This window comes from Acromyrmex echinatior, chromosome 9 (genome assembly GCF_024713525.1).
Source record: "Acromyrmex echinatior isolate Ae372 chromosome 9, ASM2471352v2, whole genome shotgun sequence".
NCBI classification, from domain to species: Eukaryota; Metazoa; Arthropoda; class Insecta; order Hymenoptera; family Formicidae; genus Acromyrmex; species Acromyrmex echinatior.
The window spans coordinates 8286806-8307207 of record NC_141860.1 but is presented as its reverse complement, the minus strand read 5'-3'; the positions used below and the strand labels follow the sequence as shown (position 1 = coordinate 8307207).

The 20402-nt window shown below is 26.8% G+C and overlaps 1 protein-coding gene and 1 long non-coding RNA gene across 9 annotated transcripts in view; one reads left to right on the top strand and one right to left on the bottom strand.

Moving 5' to 3' along the window:
* The window catches only part of LOC147908567 (uncharacterized), a 186552-nt gene that overhangs the window by 33413 nt on the left and 132737 nt on the right, over window positions 1–20402 (bottom strand). The window lies entirely within an intron of this gene.
* On the top strand, window positions 1294–18710 carry LOC147908579 (uncharacterized). Of its 2 annotated transcripts, none has more exons than XM_087409967.1 (9): window positions 1294–4361; window positions 5091–5210; window positions 5339–5456; window positions 5898–6156; window positions 16627–16743; window positions 16811–16901; window positions 17744–17898; window positions 18078–18210; window positions 18315–18710. In XM_087409967.1, exons 1-9 carry the CDS (start codon window positions 4218–4220, stop codon window positions 18351–18353), a joined length of 1176 nt encoding a protein of 391 aa, XP_087266093.1. In that variant the 5' UTR covers window positions 1294–4217; the 3' UTR covers window positions 18354–18710. The 2 variants fall into 2 exon arrangements, with proteins under 2 accessions (XP_087266093.1, XP_087266092.1); XM_087409966.1 differs by having other exon boundaries at window positions 18284–18710.

Below are 20402 nucleotides of genomic sequence, written 5' to 3'. Positions count from 1 at the left end.
ATATTTTTGCTTTTAAAGATTGTCCAAACATGTAGTGTCTACATTCGAGGTAACGATACTTTGTTTCACAGGATGTGCAGTAGCTTGCTTTAGCCTTAATGTGTTTCAAGTAAGTTTTTGGTTTCGTATATTATTATAATGTATAAATATTGCATCAAAATTATGTATTAATAATAATTTTATTGATATATATTTTAAATCAACAAATCAATACTACACATATGTAATCTTAAATAAAAGAATATGTAATCTTAAATAAATAATATACAAACAATAAAAATGCACTACTGTATAATATATTTATAGATGTCACAAAAAGAAAATTAATATGAAAAATAGCTAAATACATATTCTACCATAAAATATAATAAAGTTGCAAATACAATTTATACAAATTTGCAGAATTTTCATTACTAAATTGTATAAAATATATTAGTATTTTTATCAATGCTTTGAAAGAATTATCCATCTCTATATAAATTGTAATCTTATTGTCAGCTGTAAGAATGAGCAAAACTTGTGCATTATTCGTAAGTTAAAATACAAAAAAGATCAATAAATTTCTCGAAATTTGTTTCTTAGCTTTTCCAGATAACATCATCTGAAAATAATATTAATGAATTTTTACTGTCATGTATATATGCGTTCATAAGTATCTTATACATGTTTATAGCTAACTATGTGGGACAGAATATAATCGATCACAATAAACATATATTCGTCACTGCGTAAGAGAAACATTCTTATATGAGAATATATTTGAACGTTCTTCTTTCAGCGATTGAGACATAAAAATTAGTCTGTCACATTTTAAATCAATTAATATACATATATATATACATATATGTATATAATTAGTATATTAGATATACATATATATATATATATATGTATATATATATATATATATATATATATATATATTAATATAATTAACTAATAAAAAATTTATATCTTAAGTTAGCGATTTGTTATCTATAATCAATTCCATAGATATAATGTTCAGTGGTATAGAACCCCATTGCATACACAAAGACTAATACTATTTCTATTACAAAGAGAAGCCCAAGAATTTTAAATATCGGTGGAATATTTGATGTATCCATAGAAGGTTTTGCTACGGTAATATTTTCTAAAATATTTTAAAGTAGTCACGTACACATGGATATAATAAAACATGTTTACAATTGCAGTTAGTAAAGATTGCGGTATCTTATTTTACTGTCATGCATTCTGTACAAAATAAACATTAATTTATTATTATCATGATAAAAATATACAGTGCTGGACAAAAGTATTGGTATAGCACGTTCGCTATTGTAAAATAAAGTAAGTATTTTTCAAGAAAATAGCAACACATTGTTTATTTCTGTAAAAAAAATTCATTTCATATTTGATAATATAATGATAAAAATTGTCATAACTAAATGTAATGTCAGAAAAGAAAAATAATCCACTATTTTCTGTAACTTATTAAAAAATTACTTAAATGGTACAAAAAATGGACATCAAGACTTTTCCATGTTTTTTCTTATTTAATAAGAAGACAATAGAATTGTGTTATCAATACACAATGTAAATTTTACTTCAAATCACATTGCGGGTTCTTTTGATTTCTGAAATGTAGAATTCCAAGTTTTCTATTTTTCAAACTTAAAAATAACCAGCCATACATACACAGCAAAATGCTAGCAAAAACTTTTCTCACAAACTTTTCAACAAATCTCAGCAAATTCAATTAAATTCCCATTGCAGCTCCATAGTCATTTATGTCTGCCTTAAGCTAGGAATTTGTTGACAAAATCTGCTGCTAACAAACTAGCGACAGAAATCGAGCAAAATCTTGCGCGTAATTTCCCATGTACATTTATTATGTTAAATATTATTTTTAATTAATTTATTTCGTACAGACATTTACAAATGTTTAAGTTGACTTTTCATTGATAAATAATATGCAGAATAAAAGTAAGTAATGTGGAATGGGTCTACTATAATAATATAAATTAGAGACTTAAATTCTCGATTGACAAAGTAAGATAATTTATATCGTCCTTTTTGTTTTGAAGTGTAATCATTTAAAACTGAGTGTATCTTAACTTTTATTCAATTAGGATAACTGTATTTGAAATATAAATTACTTAAACCAATGTGCACTATCGCCATTTCAATGTTAAATTCTTTTATACACAGAATAATAAGATAAATCATTTAATGTAATGAAAATACATAATTACTCCTTTTCAAAAAAGAATGTAATTGCAAATTGTATAATTTTTTTGAACAACTATGTATTTTCGTTACTCTAATATTGATTTATCTTGTTATGCAGAAAAGTATTAAGTTTATTTACAAAAAAATTAATAACTTACGAAATATTTCATGTCAATATGCAAGAATAAAATATTTCATAAACCATTAATTTAATTTTTCGATATTTCTATTTAATACTTTTATATACAGAATTATTAGATAAACCATATTTTACTATTATTTGTGATTCGTCTGATCATATAAACTAGTTCAACCTTGTTATTTACTGAAACGTTAAACAAGGATGACATTAAAATTTTGCCATATAATGGATCAATCAAAACTTCGTATTTGTTTTTTAAAAAATTATTTATCATTATTGCAAATCTGAAATTAGAGTAAAGAAAAGAAACATCTTGACTTTGATTGCTCATAATTCCATTAAAAATCAGTGACTGCAATTCAAGAAACAGATTCCTGAAGCTAAAATTTTGTTCTATCAAATAGTATAATCGATTTTATTTAAAAAATTTAAAAATACATAATGTAAATGAAGCAGCACTATGAACTTTTGTTCTAATCTAATATTTACATTTAACATTCCGTAGGTACAACGTTCAGTGGTACAGAACTCCGTTACATATACAAAAAATGATATTATTCTTATTACAAAAAAGAATTAATTTTAAATATCGGTGGTACGTTTAATGCATCTTTGGTTTCGCTATGGTAATAATATTTTATACAATATATTAAAATATGTATATTTTAGCAGCACCACCTTACACATGGATGAAAAAAGAATATTTATAATTGCAGCCATTTATAATGGAAATTTCGATATCTTATTTCACCGTCATATATTCTTTGTGGTAACGAAACAAATATTAATTTAATATTATTATAGTAATCATGGAGATGTAGTTATTATATTGATATTATTCACACTTAGAAAATAGATAAATTTATTTTTTAAACATAATAATACGTATATATATGAATAATTATCTCTGCTAAAAAGAGAAAATTAAAGCTATTCAAATAAAAAAAATTATTACTTCAAATTTATGCAATCCATTAATTCAATATCATTGTATAAAATTGTATAGAGGTGTAAACGTCTCTTTTATATTTCGTTGTCTCAATTTTCATATCCCAGAAGCTTCTTTACACTTTTGTCACTCGCTCCATAAACTTAATTTATTTTTATCAAGCTTTTAATAAGATATTTTCTTGTATGCAGAAGATTTGTTATCAATACAAATATTAAATATTACTCTTAACTAATTTATTTTGTATCAACATTTATATAAAAATTTAAATTAAAAAATTTCATTAATAAATCAAATATACATAAAAAATTAGGAAATAAAAAGAAAAAGGTATTGCCAATAGAGTATACGGTTTAATAATAGATGACAAGATAGCTGACAATATTTAACACATTTGCTAAAAATATTAATCGCGTAAATCACAATTTAAAAAATTAATAGTGTTACATATTGACATATAGAATGCAATCATTTTTATATTAGAAGCTCTACCAGATACGTTCAGCATCAAATAGATTAAAATTGAAGACATCTCTCTCAAAGACTAATTGTATATGTACTTTGTGAGTGCGTAGACTAGAATGAAGTTCCAGCGTTGAAAAGAAAGAAATGCGCTTGCGTGGCTTTTCTTCAAATAACACATTTTCATGAGAAAGTTACATCTGGCGAATTACTTTTAGCGTTAAATCGATCGCATAAATATTTAGAAAGAAACTGAATTACGCGCATTTGGATCTTATGGTAAATTTTTATTATATAATTATCTATTATATATTAATAGGCATCACAATTTACGGAAATTGCGTTAAAATTTAGAAAAATAAAGATACAGAATATTCAATTGAATGACAGAAAAAAGAAGGCATTCGTCGATTTCTTCTACTTTCATGGCAATATTTTGAAGCTAACAGAGAGATGATACGTTCAGAAGTGCAATATAGCAATCTCAATAGAATCCTATTGCTTGCTGTCGGTTTATGGCCGTACCAACAATCTAAATTTAGCCGATTTCAGTGTATTTTCTTGTATATTCTTCTGTGGACGGGTATTATATTTCAAGTAAAGCTAGAGTATAGAAACATTTGACAGGAGAGTTGCCAAATGCGCACCGGTTGACTAAATTATATATTATCGATAAATGTTAAGTTCAGTCGTCCTCACATCCAATTTTGATGAGACCAGGTTTATTCGCGTCTTTGCATAAAACGGACGAATCTGGCAGTAAAAAGTGTAATATTATAACAAAATTATAAAATAAATAAGAAATGAGTAATACAGATCAAAATTTAACAAGTTATATTTTGTTTTATGCTTGTTAATAGCATTTTAAAAATCAGGTACAAACTGATGTTAATTTTTTATCAATTTATCTAATAATAATGTATTTTATTCTAAATTTAATATTTTTATAAAGAAAAGATTATTAAAGAATATTTATATTTAATGTTCGTACATATTTGCAATAAAATTATTATAATGATTAAAATTATTATAATGATTAAATCGATATTTTTCAGATACGATTTAGAAGATCGATTGCTTAAATCATAATACGCTAAAAGATTTATAACAAAATTGATTTGTTATTGATGTAAACATGTAATAATATGTATTTGAAATATCAAACTACAGTTTCCAATGTTCATTTACACATAAATTAGTTATCAAATAAAGAAATGGAAAATATAATAAGAAATAACTTAAGTAATATACATTCGACAACTCTCCATAATAATCATACTTTTTATAAGTAAAACTTTTATTATAAGTAAAACTATATTTTTGTAGCTGACACCATTAATAACATTTAAACATACTTTGAATGCTGTCATCAAAGTGTTGTCTTCTGTATCTTTCTATATAATGTATATAATACAGTATAGCGCATTTTATCTCAAGATTAAAGTTGTAAGTTAATATATTACACAATAGCCATCAAATAGAATTAATCTGTCTGTCAAATAAATTTTTATAGCAAATCTATTTGTTTATATATTTTTATACAAAGATAATATAGAAAATTAATAAAATGATAGGTAAAGAATTTATTGATGCAGCTTGAATACATACATAATAAATTAAAGGATAACAATGAAATTATTATTGTATACAAATATAGTTACATTGCCAAACGTTATACAGATATTCTTATAGGTAAGACGATATCTGATTCATTTTGCGTGTAATCACATATTTTCAGTTTAATATCTAATTATAAACATTGTAAACTGTCGAAACAAAGAAAAATTGATTTTAGAAAATATAATTTCATCATATTTTCGTATATACGCTTGTATGTATACGACTTATAACTTGCGTAAATTAAGCATATGAGATGTGCATTTGCGGTGAATAGCAAATATGTTTAATAATAATCGATTAAAATAGAAAAATAGCTACTAATTTTATAATGAAATATTTTATTAAAAATTTCATAACAAAGCGTATGATAACAAAATAAGATAACAATTATCTATCAATTTTGCAGTAAAATTCTATTTTAATAAAATTAAAAATTATTTTATAATGCGTACGATATACATGAAGTGATTTTAGATATTACGAATTTAAATGACAAATTCTTTTGCATTTTAGCATTTGGAATTTGTGCATTATTTATTAGTGCTACATTTCAAATTTGGTATATAGCTAAAGTTGATGTATCGATGAATATGTCCCGATCATATCGTACAGTCATTGCGACAGAGTACTTTGTTGATCAAGAAAAGTATTTATATTGGATTCTGTTACATATGTACATAGTATTATGTACTGGATCGATTATAATGTTGGGAATAGGTACAATGCTCATTACATATATTGAGCATATTTGTGGAATATTTAAAATTGCTAGGTACAAATAGACCTAATAGCATAATAATTTTAACTGTTATATAAAATTTAGGTAATGTCATATAAAATTCTTGTTTAGAGTAGGGGAGACTGGGGCTCGTTGGCATAAGAGGCATTGCGTTCTATTTATATATTTATGATAAAGAAAACAATGGAAAAGTTACCGCAAAATATTTCTTTTATAATATAGATACTTCTCCTTAAGTTTCATTTAAATCGAGCAAGTGCTACAATAGAAAAAGAAGAGTCTGATTCAAGAGCAGATAAGTTAATTTTTGAGCATTTCATAATTTCGACTTGCGAAAACAAATTGAAAAGAGAAGTGTTTGTTAGTGTACAATACGTTATTTTGAGTAATAATTATAATTTGTTATAATAAAAATAATTAAAATCGGACGTGTGTGTGTCTGTGTGTGTGTGTGTGTGTGTGTGTGTGTGTGTGTGTGTGTGTGTGTGTGTGTGTGTGTGTGTGTGTGTGTGTGTGGATGGGGTGCGTTGGCTTTAATTACAATTTAATTACAATTTAACTGTGACAAAACGCTTTAGATTCAATATTTTTATATTAAAATAAGATACAATTAAAATAATTTACAGTTATTTTTCTGTAACAACATTTTGCTATTTGATCATTACAAACACACAAAATAACTTTGAAAGATACAATTTTTACTGAAAAGTACATATCTACTATGTAATGTTTATTTCTATTACTTTTCTATTATGATTCTGTTTAATATAGAGTTTATTATAGAAGCAATTTATACTGTGATATATACAGGATGTCATGAATATACGGTCCCACTCGTTCCGAGCAGGTAGAATGGACTATACTGAATAGAAAAGTCCTCTACCATTTTGTAATGCTCGCAATAATTAACGAAATATTAACTTTTAAAAATAGCCGAATGTGCACATCCTCCCGACCTATTATTGCCGAAAGTACGGCCCACCGAGCGCGCGGGCCGTAGCTTTGACAATAGTAAGTCGAGCGAACGCGCGTATTCGGCTATCTTTAAACGTTAATATCTTGTTAATTATTGAGAACATTACAAAATGGTAGGATTTTTCTACTCAATTTAGTCGACTCTACCTGCTTGGGACGAGTGGGGCCGTATATTCATGACACTGTGTATATAATTATTTTAGAAAAAATATATAATTATTTTATCTAAATTTTAAGTAACTCTCCTTTTATCTAAATTATTAGGTGTTGGAATTAATTCGTAGCGTTTTACAAGTGATGGGAAGTACTTTCATTAATGTATTTTTTAATGCTCATGTGAAATAAATAACATTCTTTCATTAAAAAACGCTACGAATTAATTCCAACACCTAATATGTAAAAGGAGAATTATTTAAAAATTACTTCTGCAACAAATAAATTAAAATCCAAATTAAAACTGAGTAAAAAAATAACTTATAATAATTAATTTAAAAAATAATTGCTATATAAACGCATGCAGTGTGCATGCGTTCATGCAAAATAATCATACAATTCACGAAAAATAATTCATGAAAAATAATCATACAATTACGAAAATATAATTTTTGTAAGCATTGAATTTTGAACTCATTATTTAATTAGATATAAAACAATCATGTATTATCTAAAATAAAAATTTTAAAGTATTATTTAAATTTTACACAAATCTATTTTTGCTAAGATCTTTAGAGAATATATATAATTATTTTAGAATTATATATTTTATAAAAAAATGTATAATTATTTTAGATAATACATAATTATCTTATATCTATAATTAAATAATGGGTTCAAAATTCAATGCTTACAAAAATTATATTTTCATAATTGTATGATTATTTTTCAGCAAACTGCATGCGTTCATATAGTAATTATTTTCTTAATAAAAATAAATTTGTATAAAATTTTAAAGTATTATTTAAATTTTATACACATTTATTTTTGCTAAGATCTTTAGAGAATATATATAATTATTTTAGAAAAAATATATAATTATTTTATCTCTAAATTTTAAATAACTCTCCTTTTATCTAAATTATGTAAAAGGAGAATTACTTAAAAATTACTTAAAAATGTTATACAAATTTATTTTTGCTAAGATCTTCTTTAAAAAATATATATACAATAATTATTTTAGAAAATATATAATTACCATAGAGAATGTATAATTATTTTATATATAGAATTACTTTATATAATTATTTTATAGAATATAGAATTATTTAAATCATTTTATTTAACAATGATTTAAAAATAATCATTTTTAAATTATTGTCAAATAAAATGATTTAAAAACTAGCGAAAAAAGGTTAATATTACACAAATAAAAAATAATATTTACCGCCAGGTTGCTCCATCAGTGCCCGATGTCTCTCCCAGATCTCCACCTCCTCTTAGAATATGCACAGGACACTCGCGTAAAACATTCGCGAATACACTGTAATCGCACGCGGACTATAACTTGAGTCCAATAACTAGAAACGGCACTCGCGAAACGCGCGACGCGACGAACCGGCTGCGGTTCGTTCATTTTCAAGTAAATCGGCGACGTTAGCTTCCCCATTGGATTTTTACACGACGAGAATGATTTCAATATCTAAAAATTTATCTAGATATATACATTCAGACATATCCGAAAATTTTTAGATATTTGAGAAAAATCATTCTTTTCGTGTAAATATCCTCTGGGTACTGAGCCCCCTCACCACGTCAAGGTGTACCCGCGAGAGGGAAGATAATCTGAAAAATGTAATAAATAGCTATATTATGCTATTATTGCAATCGATTAACTTTTAGAAACGAATATCACGTCTGCAATCCTCATCATTATCATTGCGAAAAAGTCAAAGTAGATAAAAGGGCTGAATCTTTTATTTATTCATAGGTAATGTCTGTAAGATATGATTATAATCTATAAAATAAGAGATTAATAAAAGGAAGAAATGTTTCTTTTATTAATTGTTCCAAAGTTACGGTTAATTTTTTAACGGATCGTAACGAAATATGCACAAAAACAAAAATTAATTAAATTATTAAACTGTATTAATTGTATTGAAAGCAGGAATTGCGACTTTTTTGCATGAGAGTATTCATATCAACGTTGCTTTTCTATGACTCGTGTGATACCGTTCGTACAAACAAATAGCCGTGTCGCATACTGCTCCTTTTCACATTTCTTTTTGAAACATATAATAATCGCAAAAAGTGCTAGGTATAATACGAAATGTTGTATTTTATGAATATTCACATAATACGATTATTAGTATGAATAATTATTCATAAAGTATAATACAACGTTTCGTATTGTATTAGACATTCTTCGCGAAAAATATTTCAAAAAGTAATGTGAAAAAAAGCCGCGACACGGCTACGTTGTTTGTACGAGCTTCGGTAAGGGAATAATAACTGCGCGATAACTAGGCGTAAACATGACGCTCCGTTCCGTGCCACCTCGTACCATCCCCAACCGAAGGTCACGCGCCAACCGTCTAACTGTCGAAATACTAACGTTAATGCCTATTACAAAATCAGTAAAATATTCACAATAATCTATTACGTTTTAATATTCTTCGATGAATATTACACGATGCTTTATTGTACGATTTACGTTTTATTTCGTTACGCACACAACTCATCTATATTTTAGGCCGGTATTCATAGTCAGGGCTTATATTCAAGACCGTCTTAAGTATAATTTTAAGAAGTCACGAATCAGAGATCTGTATTAACATCGTAAGACATTAACTTAAGACAGTCTTGAAATAAGAACGGACTATGAATACCGCCCTTAAATATCTGATTAATATATCTGTAAATGTGTAATATATGATATTTCTATTTATATCCATTATTATATTTAGTCCAAATTGTTTCATAATTTAAAAAATGTTTGCGTTTATCTTTACTTAAAGAATGTACATTATTAATCTTATTATTAATCTTTATTTGAACGTAAATCGTCAAAGAGAGTAATAAAGATTGAGATATAACTCTGGTACACACCTTAGTTTTGAGCAATATTACTATTTGAGCATCCTTATGTAATTAATTAACAGTTCGCGTTCGTGAATCTCTAATTTTCGTAGATTAATGCGCGAGAGCCTCACGCCACACGTCCGTCTTGCTGCGAAGTCGTCGAACGAAAAGGATGACGATCGACCACCGCGCCGCGCCCCCCCCTTCGCCTTCGCCTCGCGACCCACCGCTTTTCGTCGCGCGCGACCCCCTTCCCCCCCCCCCCCGAGCTTTTCGCCGGGTGCATTTATAGCTTATTTAGGCGTTTGAAAAATATTGAACGGTTAGTACAATTATTCAAGTATTTTATATGATTTTGACAAACGGATAACGCCGTACATTTCGCGTTTTGCTTTGTGGCATCTCGGGCACAATCCTATATTACTTGCATGGTTCTCTTAAACGAATTAGTAATTATTCGCGTGAGATATTTTTGATATTTTCAATAATTCTCAATTTTCATAATTCTTTTTAATGATCCATTCTTCAATAAAGATTGATAAAATATTATATATATGTTCTTTATATAAAGATAAATGCAAATTTTCCTAATATCGTGAAACAATTTGTGCCGAATACAGCTTTAGCTAAGAGTACTAAACATCTTGTTAATCATTATTTAATTTTTCAGTTAATAAATTAATTTAAGACACTACTGTAACGCCGATCATAGCTCGAAAATAACATACGAATTATTTAAAATAAAAAATAGAAAATAAGGTTCAGAAACTTATTTAAAATATAAAACCGTAGGAATGTGTGCAAAAAGCTTGTTTAAAATAAAAGATATAAAATAGTTTCCGGAAACTTATATAAAATATTAAATAAGAAATAAGTCAGAAGTGTATAGTTATTTAAAATAATGAATTAATACTAAATAACGCTTTTAATTTTTTTATTTAAATTACATACATTAATTTTTGTCGCTTTTGCAAGTAAATGAAAATTATTAAACGGTTCTTACGTACATTTTGACATCTTTAGAAAGTATTTGTAAAGTTGGATATTTATAAAATTGTATATAAATTATTATAATGAAATATAATTAACAAAATAAGAAAACTGTATTTTTTTATACAAAAATATAAAACTCCGAAGTAAAAATATTTAAAGGATAAATATGCTTCAATATCTTAAAATTGACATTCAAAACATTTTATAATTGGAATAATGTACATGTTTAAAAACATATATTATATATATTATATATGAAACATATTTATCCTTTAAATATTTTTACTTCGGAGTTTTATATTTTTGTATAAAAAAATACAGTTTTCTTATTTTGTTAATTATATTTCATTATAATAATTTATATACAATTTTATAAATATCCAACTTTACAAATACTTTCTAAAGATGTCAAAATGTACGTAAGAATCGTTTAATAATTTTCATTTACTTGCAAAAGCGACGAAAATTAAAGTATGTAATTTAAATAAAAAAATTAAAAGCGTTATTTAGTATTAATTCATTATTTTAAATAACTATACACTTCTGACTTATTTCTTATTTAATATTTTATATAAGTTTTCGGAAACTATTTTTATATCTTTTATTTTAAACAAATTTTTCGTACCTGTTCTTTTTACATATTCCTACGATTTTAAATAAGTTTCTGGAACTTATTTTATATTTTTTATTTTAAATAATTCATATGTTATTTTATCGAGCCATGATCGGCGTTATACGTAAGTTTAAGAAAGAATTTCCGAAACACGGATAATTTGCAGTAGTAGTAATGTCTTAAATTAATTTATTACTAGTATGAATAACTGAAAAATTAAATAATGATTAACAAGACGTTTAGTATTTTTAGCCAAAGCTGTATTCAGCAACAAATTGTTTCACGATATTAAGAAAATTTGCATGTATCTTTATATAAAAAACATATATAGAATATTTTATCAATCTTTATTGAAGTATGAATCATTAAAAAGAATTATGAAAATTGAGACATAATGTTGGAATATCAAAAATATCTAATAATTAGTAATTCGTTTAAAAGGACTATGCAAGTAAGGATTGTGCCTGAGATGCCACAAAGCAAAACGCGAAATGTACGGCGATATCCGTTTGTCAAAATCATATAAAATACTTGAATAATTGTACTAACCGTTCAATATTTTTCAAACGCGATAGTTTGGTGTAATCTAAACAACATCTGGCGAAAAGCTCGGGGGGGAAGGGGGTCACGCGCGACGAAAAGCGGTGGGTCGCGAGGCGAAAGCGTAGGGGGGCACGGTGCGGTGATCGTCATCACTTTGGCATTCGCTCGACGACTTCGCAGTAAGACGGACGTGTGGCGTGAGGCGCTCGCGCATTAATCTACGAAAATTAGAGATTCACGAACGCGAACTGATAATTAATTACATAAGGATGATCAAATAGTAATATTGCTCAAAACTAAGGTGTGTACCAGAGTTATATCTCAATCTTTATTACTCTCTTTGACGATTTACGTTCAAATAAAGATTAATAATAAGATTAATAATGTACATTCTTTAAGTAAAGATAAACGCAAACATTTTTTAAATTATGAAACAATTTGGACTAAATATAATAATGGATATAAATAGAAATATCATATATTACACATTTACAGATATATTAATCAGATATTTAAGGGCGGTATTCATAGTCCGTTCTTATTTCAAGACTGTCTTAAGTTAATGTCTTACGATGTTAATACAGATCTCTGATTCGTGACTTCTTAAAATTATACTTAAGACGGTCTTGAATATAAGCCCTGACTATGAATACCGGCCTAAAATATAGATGAGTTGTGTGCGTAACGAAATAAAACGTAAATCGTACAATAAAGCATCGTGTAATATTCATCGAAGAATATTAAAACGTAATAGATTATTGTGAATATTTTACTGATTTTGTAATAGGCGTTAACGTTAGTATTTCGACAGTTAGACGGTTGCCGCGTGACCTTCGGTTGGGGATGGTACGAGGTGGCACGGAACGGAGCGTCATGTTTACGCCTAGTTATCGCGCAGTTATTATTCCCTTACCGAAGCTCGTACAAACAACGTAGCCGTGTCGCGGCTTTTTTTCACATTACTTTTTGAAATATTTTTCGCGAAGAATGTCTAATACAATACGAAACGTTGTATTATACTTTATGAATAATTATTCATACTAATAATCGTATTATGTGAATATTCATAAAATACAACATTTCGTATTATACCTAGCACTTTTTGCGATTATTATATGTTTCAAAAAGAAATGTGAAAAGGAGCAGTATGCGACACGGCTATTTGTTTGTACGAACGGTATCACACGAGTCATAGAAAAGCAACGTTGATATGAATACTCTCATGCAAAAAAGTCGCAATTCCTGCTTTCAATACAATTAATACAGTTTAATAATTTAATTAATTTTTGTTTTTGTGCATATTTCGTTACGATCCGTTAAAAAATTAACCGTAACTTTGGAACAATTAATAAAAGAAACATTTCTTCCTTTTATTAATCTCTTATTTTATAGATTATAATCATATCTTACAGACATTACCTATGAATAAATAAAAGATTCAGCCCTTTTATCTACTTTGACTTTTTCGCAATGATAATGATGAGGATTGCAGACGTGATATTCGTTTCTAAAAGTTAATCGATTGCAATAATAGCATAATATAGCTATTTATTACATTTTTCAGATTATCTTCCCTCTCGCGGGTACACCTTGACGTGGTGAGGGGGCTCAGTACCCAGAGGATATTTTACACGAAAAGAATGATTTTTCTCAAATATCTAAAAATTTTCGGATATGTCTGAATGTATATATCTAGATAAATTTTTAGATATTGAAATCATTCTCGTCGTGTAAAAATCCAATGGGGAAGCTAACGTCGCCGATTTACTTGAAAATGAACGAACCGCAGCCGGTTCGTCGCGTCGCGCGTTTCGCGAGTGCCGTTTCTAGTTATTGGACTCAAGTTATAGTCCGCGTGCGATTACAGTGTATTCGCGAATGTTTTACGCGAGTGTCCTGTGCATATTCTAAGAGGAGGTGGAGATCTGGGAGAGACATCGGGCACTGATGGAGCAACCTGGCGGTAAATATTATTTTTTATTTGTGTAATATTAACCTTTTTTCGCTAGTTTTTAAATCATTTTATTTGACAATAATTTAAAAATGATTATTTTTAAATCATTGTTAAATAAAATGATTTAAATAATTCTATATTCTATAAAATAATTATATAAAATAATTCTATATATAAAATAATTATACATTCTCTAAGGTAATTATATATTTTCTAAAATAATTATTGTATATATATTTTTTAAAGAAGATCTTAGCGAAAATAAATTTGTATAACATTTTTAAGTAATTTTTAAGTAACTCTCTTTTTATATCATTTAGATTTTAGATAAAAGGAGAGTTATTAAAAATTTAGATAAAGTACTATATTTTTTCTAAAATAATTATATATATTCTCTAAAAAAATTTTAGCAAAAATAAATTTGTATAAAATTTAAATATTTTTAAATTTTAAACAAATTTATTTTTACTAAGATCTTTAAAGAATATATATAATTATTTTAGAATTATTTTAGAATTATATATTTTTTATAAAAAAATGTATAATTATTTTAGATAATACATAATTGTTTTATATCTAATTAAATAATGGGTTCAAAATTCAATGCTTACAAAAATTATATTTTCAAAATTGTATGATTGTTTTTCAGCAAACTGCATGCGTTCATATAGCAATTATTTTTTAAAGTAATGATTATTAGTTATGTTTTTACTCAGTTTTAATTTGAATTTTAATTTATTTGTTACAGATGTAATTTTTAAATAATTCTTTTACATTAATACATAATTTAGATAAAAGGAGAGTTATTTAAAATTTAGAGAGAGAGATAAAATAATTATATATTTTTTCTAAAATAATTATATATATTCTTTAAAGATCTTAGCAAAAATAGATTTGTATAAAATTTAAATAATACTTTAAAATTTTTATTTTAGATAATACGTGATTGTTCTATATCTAATTAAATAATGGGTTCAAAATTCAATGCTTACAAAAATTATATTTTCGTAATTGTATGATTATTTTTCATGAATTATTTTTCATGAATTGTATGATTATTTTGCATGAACGCATGCACACTGCATGCGTTCATATAGCAATTATTTTTTAAATTAATTATTATAAGTTATTTTTTTACTCAGTTTTAATTTGGATTTTAATTTATTTGCTGCAGAAGTAATTTTTAAGTAATTCTCCTTTTACATAATTTAGATAAAAGGAGAGTTACTTAAAATTTAGATAAAATAATTATATATTTTTTCTAAAATAATTATATATGTATATTTGTTCCAATAATTTACCCCACATATCGAGGCAAGTTAACTACAATGCAGCATATCCGTATTTCATTTATTGCAAAGAAACTATAGAGTGTATAGAACCATTGGTGAAAATGTAAAGAAAGCTTGTCTCTACCATATTAACATATTTTAATCATAATAATTAATAGTTTAAAAAATTTAATGCCGAAATTGTGAAAACTGTGCCAACGAGACCCAGTTTCTTCTACTTCGAATCAATCTCTTTAACATATGTTGCCAAAATCCGAACACCATACAAAAGGTTCTAGCTGTCACATTGTTTATCAAAAACATTAAAAAAGTTGATAATATGAAAATCTAATTTCATAATTTGAATTTTACATTTAGCCTAAAAATATCATATTATTCACATTATCCTTATTGATATCATTTAATGAACATGTTACATGATATATTGGAGTGGTGAACAACGTGCATTTACTGTAAAATTTACAATATAAAAATGATGACTGTGCTCAAGAAACTGTGCTGTAGAGTTTCATCACCACTTTTATTTTCATCGTTACAATCCTGCGAATAATTGCGTTATACAATAGTTTGTGCTGCAATTCGCGATACGTTAATACTGTAGAGAAAACTTCCAATTTCTCTGGCTTACGTATGGAGAAGAGGAGACTTCGCTCTTCCTGCACCTCCACCAACAAATAAATATAACATAATTCAAACTCTATTTTTCATTAAAAACTTGATGTGATTATATTTCCGAAATCCAACTTTTGCTTACAAAGCGAGATGTCTACAATTGTACAATGCCACACATATACCGTTAATACACATTTAGTCATAACTTATTTCTTAAATACAGTATCAAAAAAACTATGTTCTATTTATGAAACTTTTTTGTTAATAATTTTTTAATGAAGAACAAGCGAAGGCTAAAACCTTTTGACTGTTCTGATTATTAGCAGAACATCTTTGACAACATGTATCAAAGATAAGGTAATCGATGCGGAGTTCACTAAACAAGAGCTTTACTAAAATTTAGCTTTATATAGTGCATTACATTAAAAAAAGTTAGTGTGGAAGTGTTTTAGCAAAAAAATTGTATTACTCAATAAATGACTATATAAAAAAAAATACATTTGCAGCTATCGTATTGAACATGCAGTAAACATTGATATTCCACAAAACATTATAATAAAAAAAAATTGTTTGATGATCAAAGGTATAATTTCTGCCGTAGACATTCATCGTCAAGCTATGAAGTATGTATCTGCGTTTTTATATCGTGCGATACATTTACTAATATTCACTAATATTTTTATTTTTAAGAATGATGAAACATGTCATGACCACATTCGAAATAATGATATCTTTGATCACGGGATGTGTAGTAGTTTGTTTTAGTTTCAATTTGTATCAAGTAAGTTTACGGTTTTATGTAATAATATATGAAGGTTGCATTGAAATTGTTATTTCTTACTAATACCGTAATTTTTATAAATATATGTATATCTAAAAGCAACAAATCAATATATAATAATACCGTATATAAATTTTAAAAGCCGCTAAATAATATGTATTATAAATGATGAATTCAAAACTATATACATATACTTATAAATACCATAACAAGAAAAATAACGTAAAACATAATCAAACTCATATTCAATTACAAAACATAGTAACATTGTAGGTATATATCATTAATGCAAATTTGTAGAACGTTTATTGTCATTATAAAGAACATCACAAATCGATTGCTCACATCACATTTGCCGACAGTTTGTTTGCGCACAAAAATTATTATCTACAGCTCGATTGCCAATGACATGCATTTTTGCGGACTAATAAAAATTTTAGAAATAAAGTCACATTTATTTTTACATATATTTTTGTCTATAGCTCGAATGTTTATACGTATTATTGTCTACAACTTAATTGCCTACATGTATTATTTTCTGCTTTAAAGATACAAATTATTTTCTTACGTAATTTAACATTAATTTTATACATATTTGTGCGCAAAAGTGCCTTGTAGGCAATCGAGCTGTAGGTAATAATTCATATAGGCATTAATATATGTAAGCAAGTGTTACTTCGTTTTCGAAATTTTTACTTGTGCGCAAAAGTTCATATAAATAATCGAACAGTAAAAAAATCTTAGTTGCAGGATTGAATAAAATTTGCACGTTACAGATTGATAGTTAAAACATGGATATGTACGTAGAAGATTGATTTTATTATGTAAAATTTATTTTTTAGTTTTTCCAGATAGTATCATCTAAAAACAATAAAACAACTGTCAACGAATCTTTACTATCGTTTTTATTTGCGTCTGTATGCATCATATATATGTTTATAGCCAACTATGTCGGACAGAGTATAATCGACCACAATAATCACGTATTTATTACTGCGTAAGAGAAACATTTTTGTATGGTAGTATATGCGATTGTCGCTTTTTGCATTTGTTACAGCAATATAAACAGAAATTGATCTGCTGCATTTTAATTAGAACATATGCCAATATTAATTAATTAAGAATTACAATCATAAAAATAAGCGATTTGTTCTATTTATATATTCAATTCTGTAGGTACAACGTTCAGTGGTATAAAACCCCATTATATATACAGAGAATGATACTATTTTTACTGCAAAGAAAATCCAAGGAATTTTCATTAAATATTGGTGGAATATTTGATGCATCCATAGAGGGTTTTGCAACGGTAATATTTTGCGGGATATTTTAATATACATTTTTCGTACTGATATAATAAAAAAGTATATTTATAATTGCAGCTAATAAACACTTCCGTATCTTATTTTACAGTCATGCATTCTACACAATGACAAAATAAATATTTATTAATTTATTACTATCATAATAAAAATATAGTTAAAAAAAAGGATGAATTGCACTTCGAAAATAAGATTTATTTTTTCAAGAATATAGATAGATATTTCCCTGTATTATAAAATAAGATTGAAGTTATTTAAATTAAAATAGTGATACGGTTTTCGTACTGCACATCGTATGCACATCGTGAAATTTTTGAGTCGCTTCACAGATGTATACCCATAAACTATTTTCTTTCCTACATTCAGTTTTTTTATACCGTTTGTTATTCGTACGCACTTTACAACACAAAGCGAGATTCATTTCGCAATAATTATCAATGTTTTATGATACATATAAAGTAATATAGCTATTAATTTTACAGAAAAATCCGAGATAAAAATTATTTCATACATGTATAATATACATATAATATATATATAATATATATATATATATATATATATATATATATATATATATATACTACAGATTTTCAGTACTGTAAATGAATCTTGAAATATATTTTTAACAATGACATTAATGTCTAAAAACAATATTTAGTAATTAAGAGACTTATCAAAAAAATAAATTTTACACCAATTACTACATACATTTGATTATCTAATAATATTTTAATAATAAGAGGAAACTGATAATATGAAAAAATATTTCTAATGCATTCCGTTTGATTCAACTAGTCCCGAGACCGGGGTAAGGTGACTAATAGAGTGATTTGACTAACAAAGATTATTAAAATGAAGATTAACGTGTTTTAAGCTACAGCTTTCGCTATATATTAATAAAACTTTTATAAAAATATATTTTAAACATAACCATTCGCTTCGCAGAGCAGAACAATATACTTCCTTTTACTAAATTCGTTCGTTTTGTGCAAAAACACGTCGAATGAGTCTGGTTTTATTGAGATTGGATGTGAGGGAACTAAACTTATAACATTTACCACTAAATCTCTTTAAAGGAATCTCTTTAAAGGAATGAAATATTGAATAAGTATTATATATAAGAGTCACATGGGCTTGTGGAAACATCCCTCGAGTGCTCTCGCATATCATTTTATTTTTATTGTTCACCCAATGTTAAACAAGGATAAGATGATACATGGAGACACCTGAGTGATATTTTCAAACGCAACCTAAATGAATCATACACCCTCATGCTGCGATTAACCTACTATTCCCCATCCGTTCATTTTTTAAAAACATTAACAATATACAATAACAAAGACAGAAAAAAAAATTTGGACTTTATTGAGTAAGAACTATACTTACTGTCTAAATAGAAATCAAATCTCTCAGACAATCATATATAATTGTAAAACAAAAACTTTAAGAATAAAAATATTAACTTATGGTTAGGTGTACGATTTTTAAAAATTGTAGCGCAATTTCTATTATATAGTGTTCGCAACGAGATATACAGCAAACTGAACGATAATCGCTGCTGCGTGCTTAGATACGTTTATGCATAACTCGCATGTTTTGTTTTTAATGTAACCTCGATTATTCTAATACTTACACCTATAGTCTACTAACCACGGTCTCCTCTATGAGATTCTCCCTCCCCCCAATGACTTTGATCTTGATATATGTTGTCAAAGTCATGACCCTGAGTAACCTCCAGCAAATTTTAACCGTTATTCGTTATTCATTATGAAGTTATTAACTGTCAAAGTTTATTTCCTTTTTTTACATGAAAAGTCAGATAACTCTAGGCAGGGAGAGAGGCACGGAATGAACCGAATAAAGAATACGATTTTCCACACGAAGCGAGTTCCATTCTACTTTCTCCCTAAGGAGCGTTCGACACTTTTCACGCGAAGCAAGATCTATCTAAATGAAGAGTACGCTCTTGACAAGGAAGAAGGTGAGGTGAAAGTCGTTTCGTGTGAAAAGTTGTACGCCCTTTATGGCAAGTGATAGGTGGGGTAGAACTCGCTTTGAAAGTCGACGTGGAAAGTTGTAAAATATATTTTGAAATAGAAAATTTCTGTTTATCTAGAAATAAAACATTATTTAAATACTTTTTTTAATAATAACTTTTTAATGAACAACGAGCGAT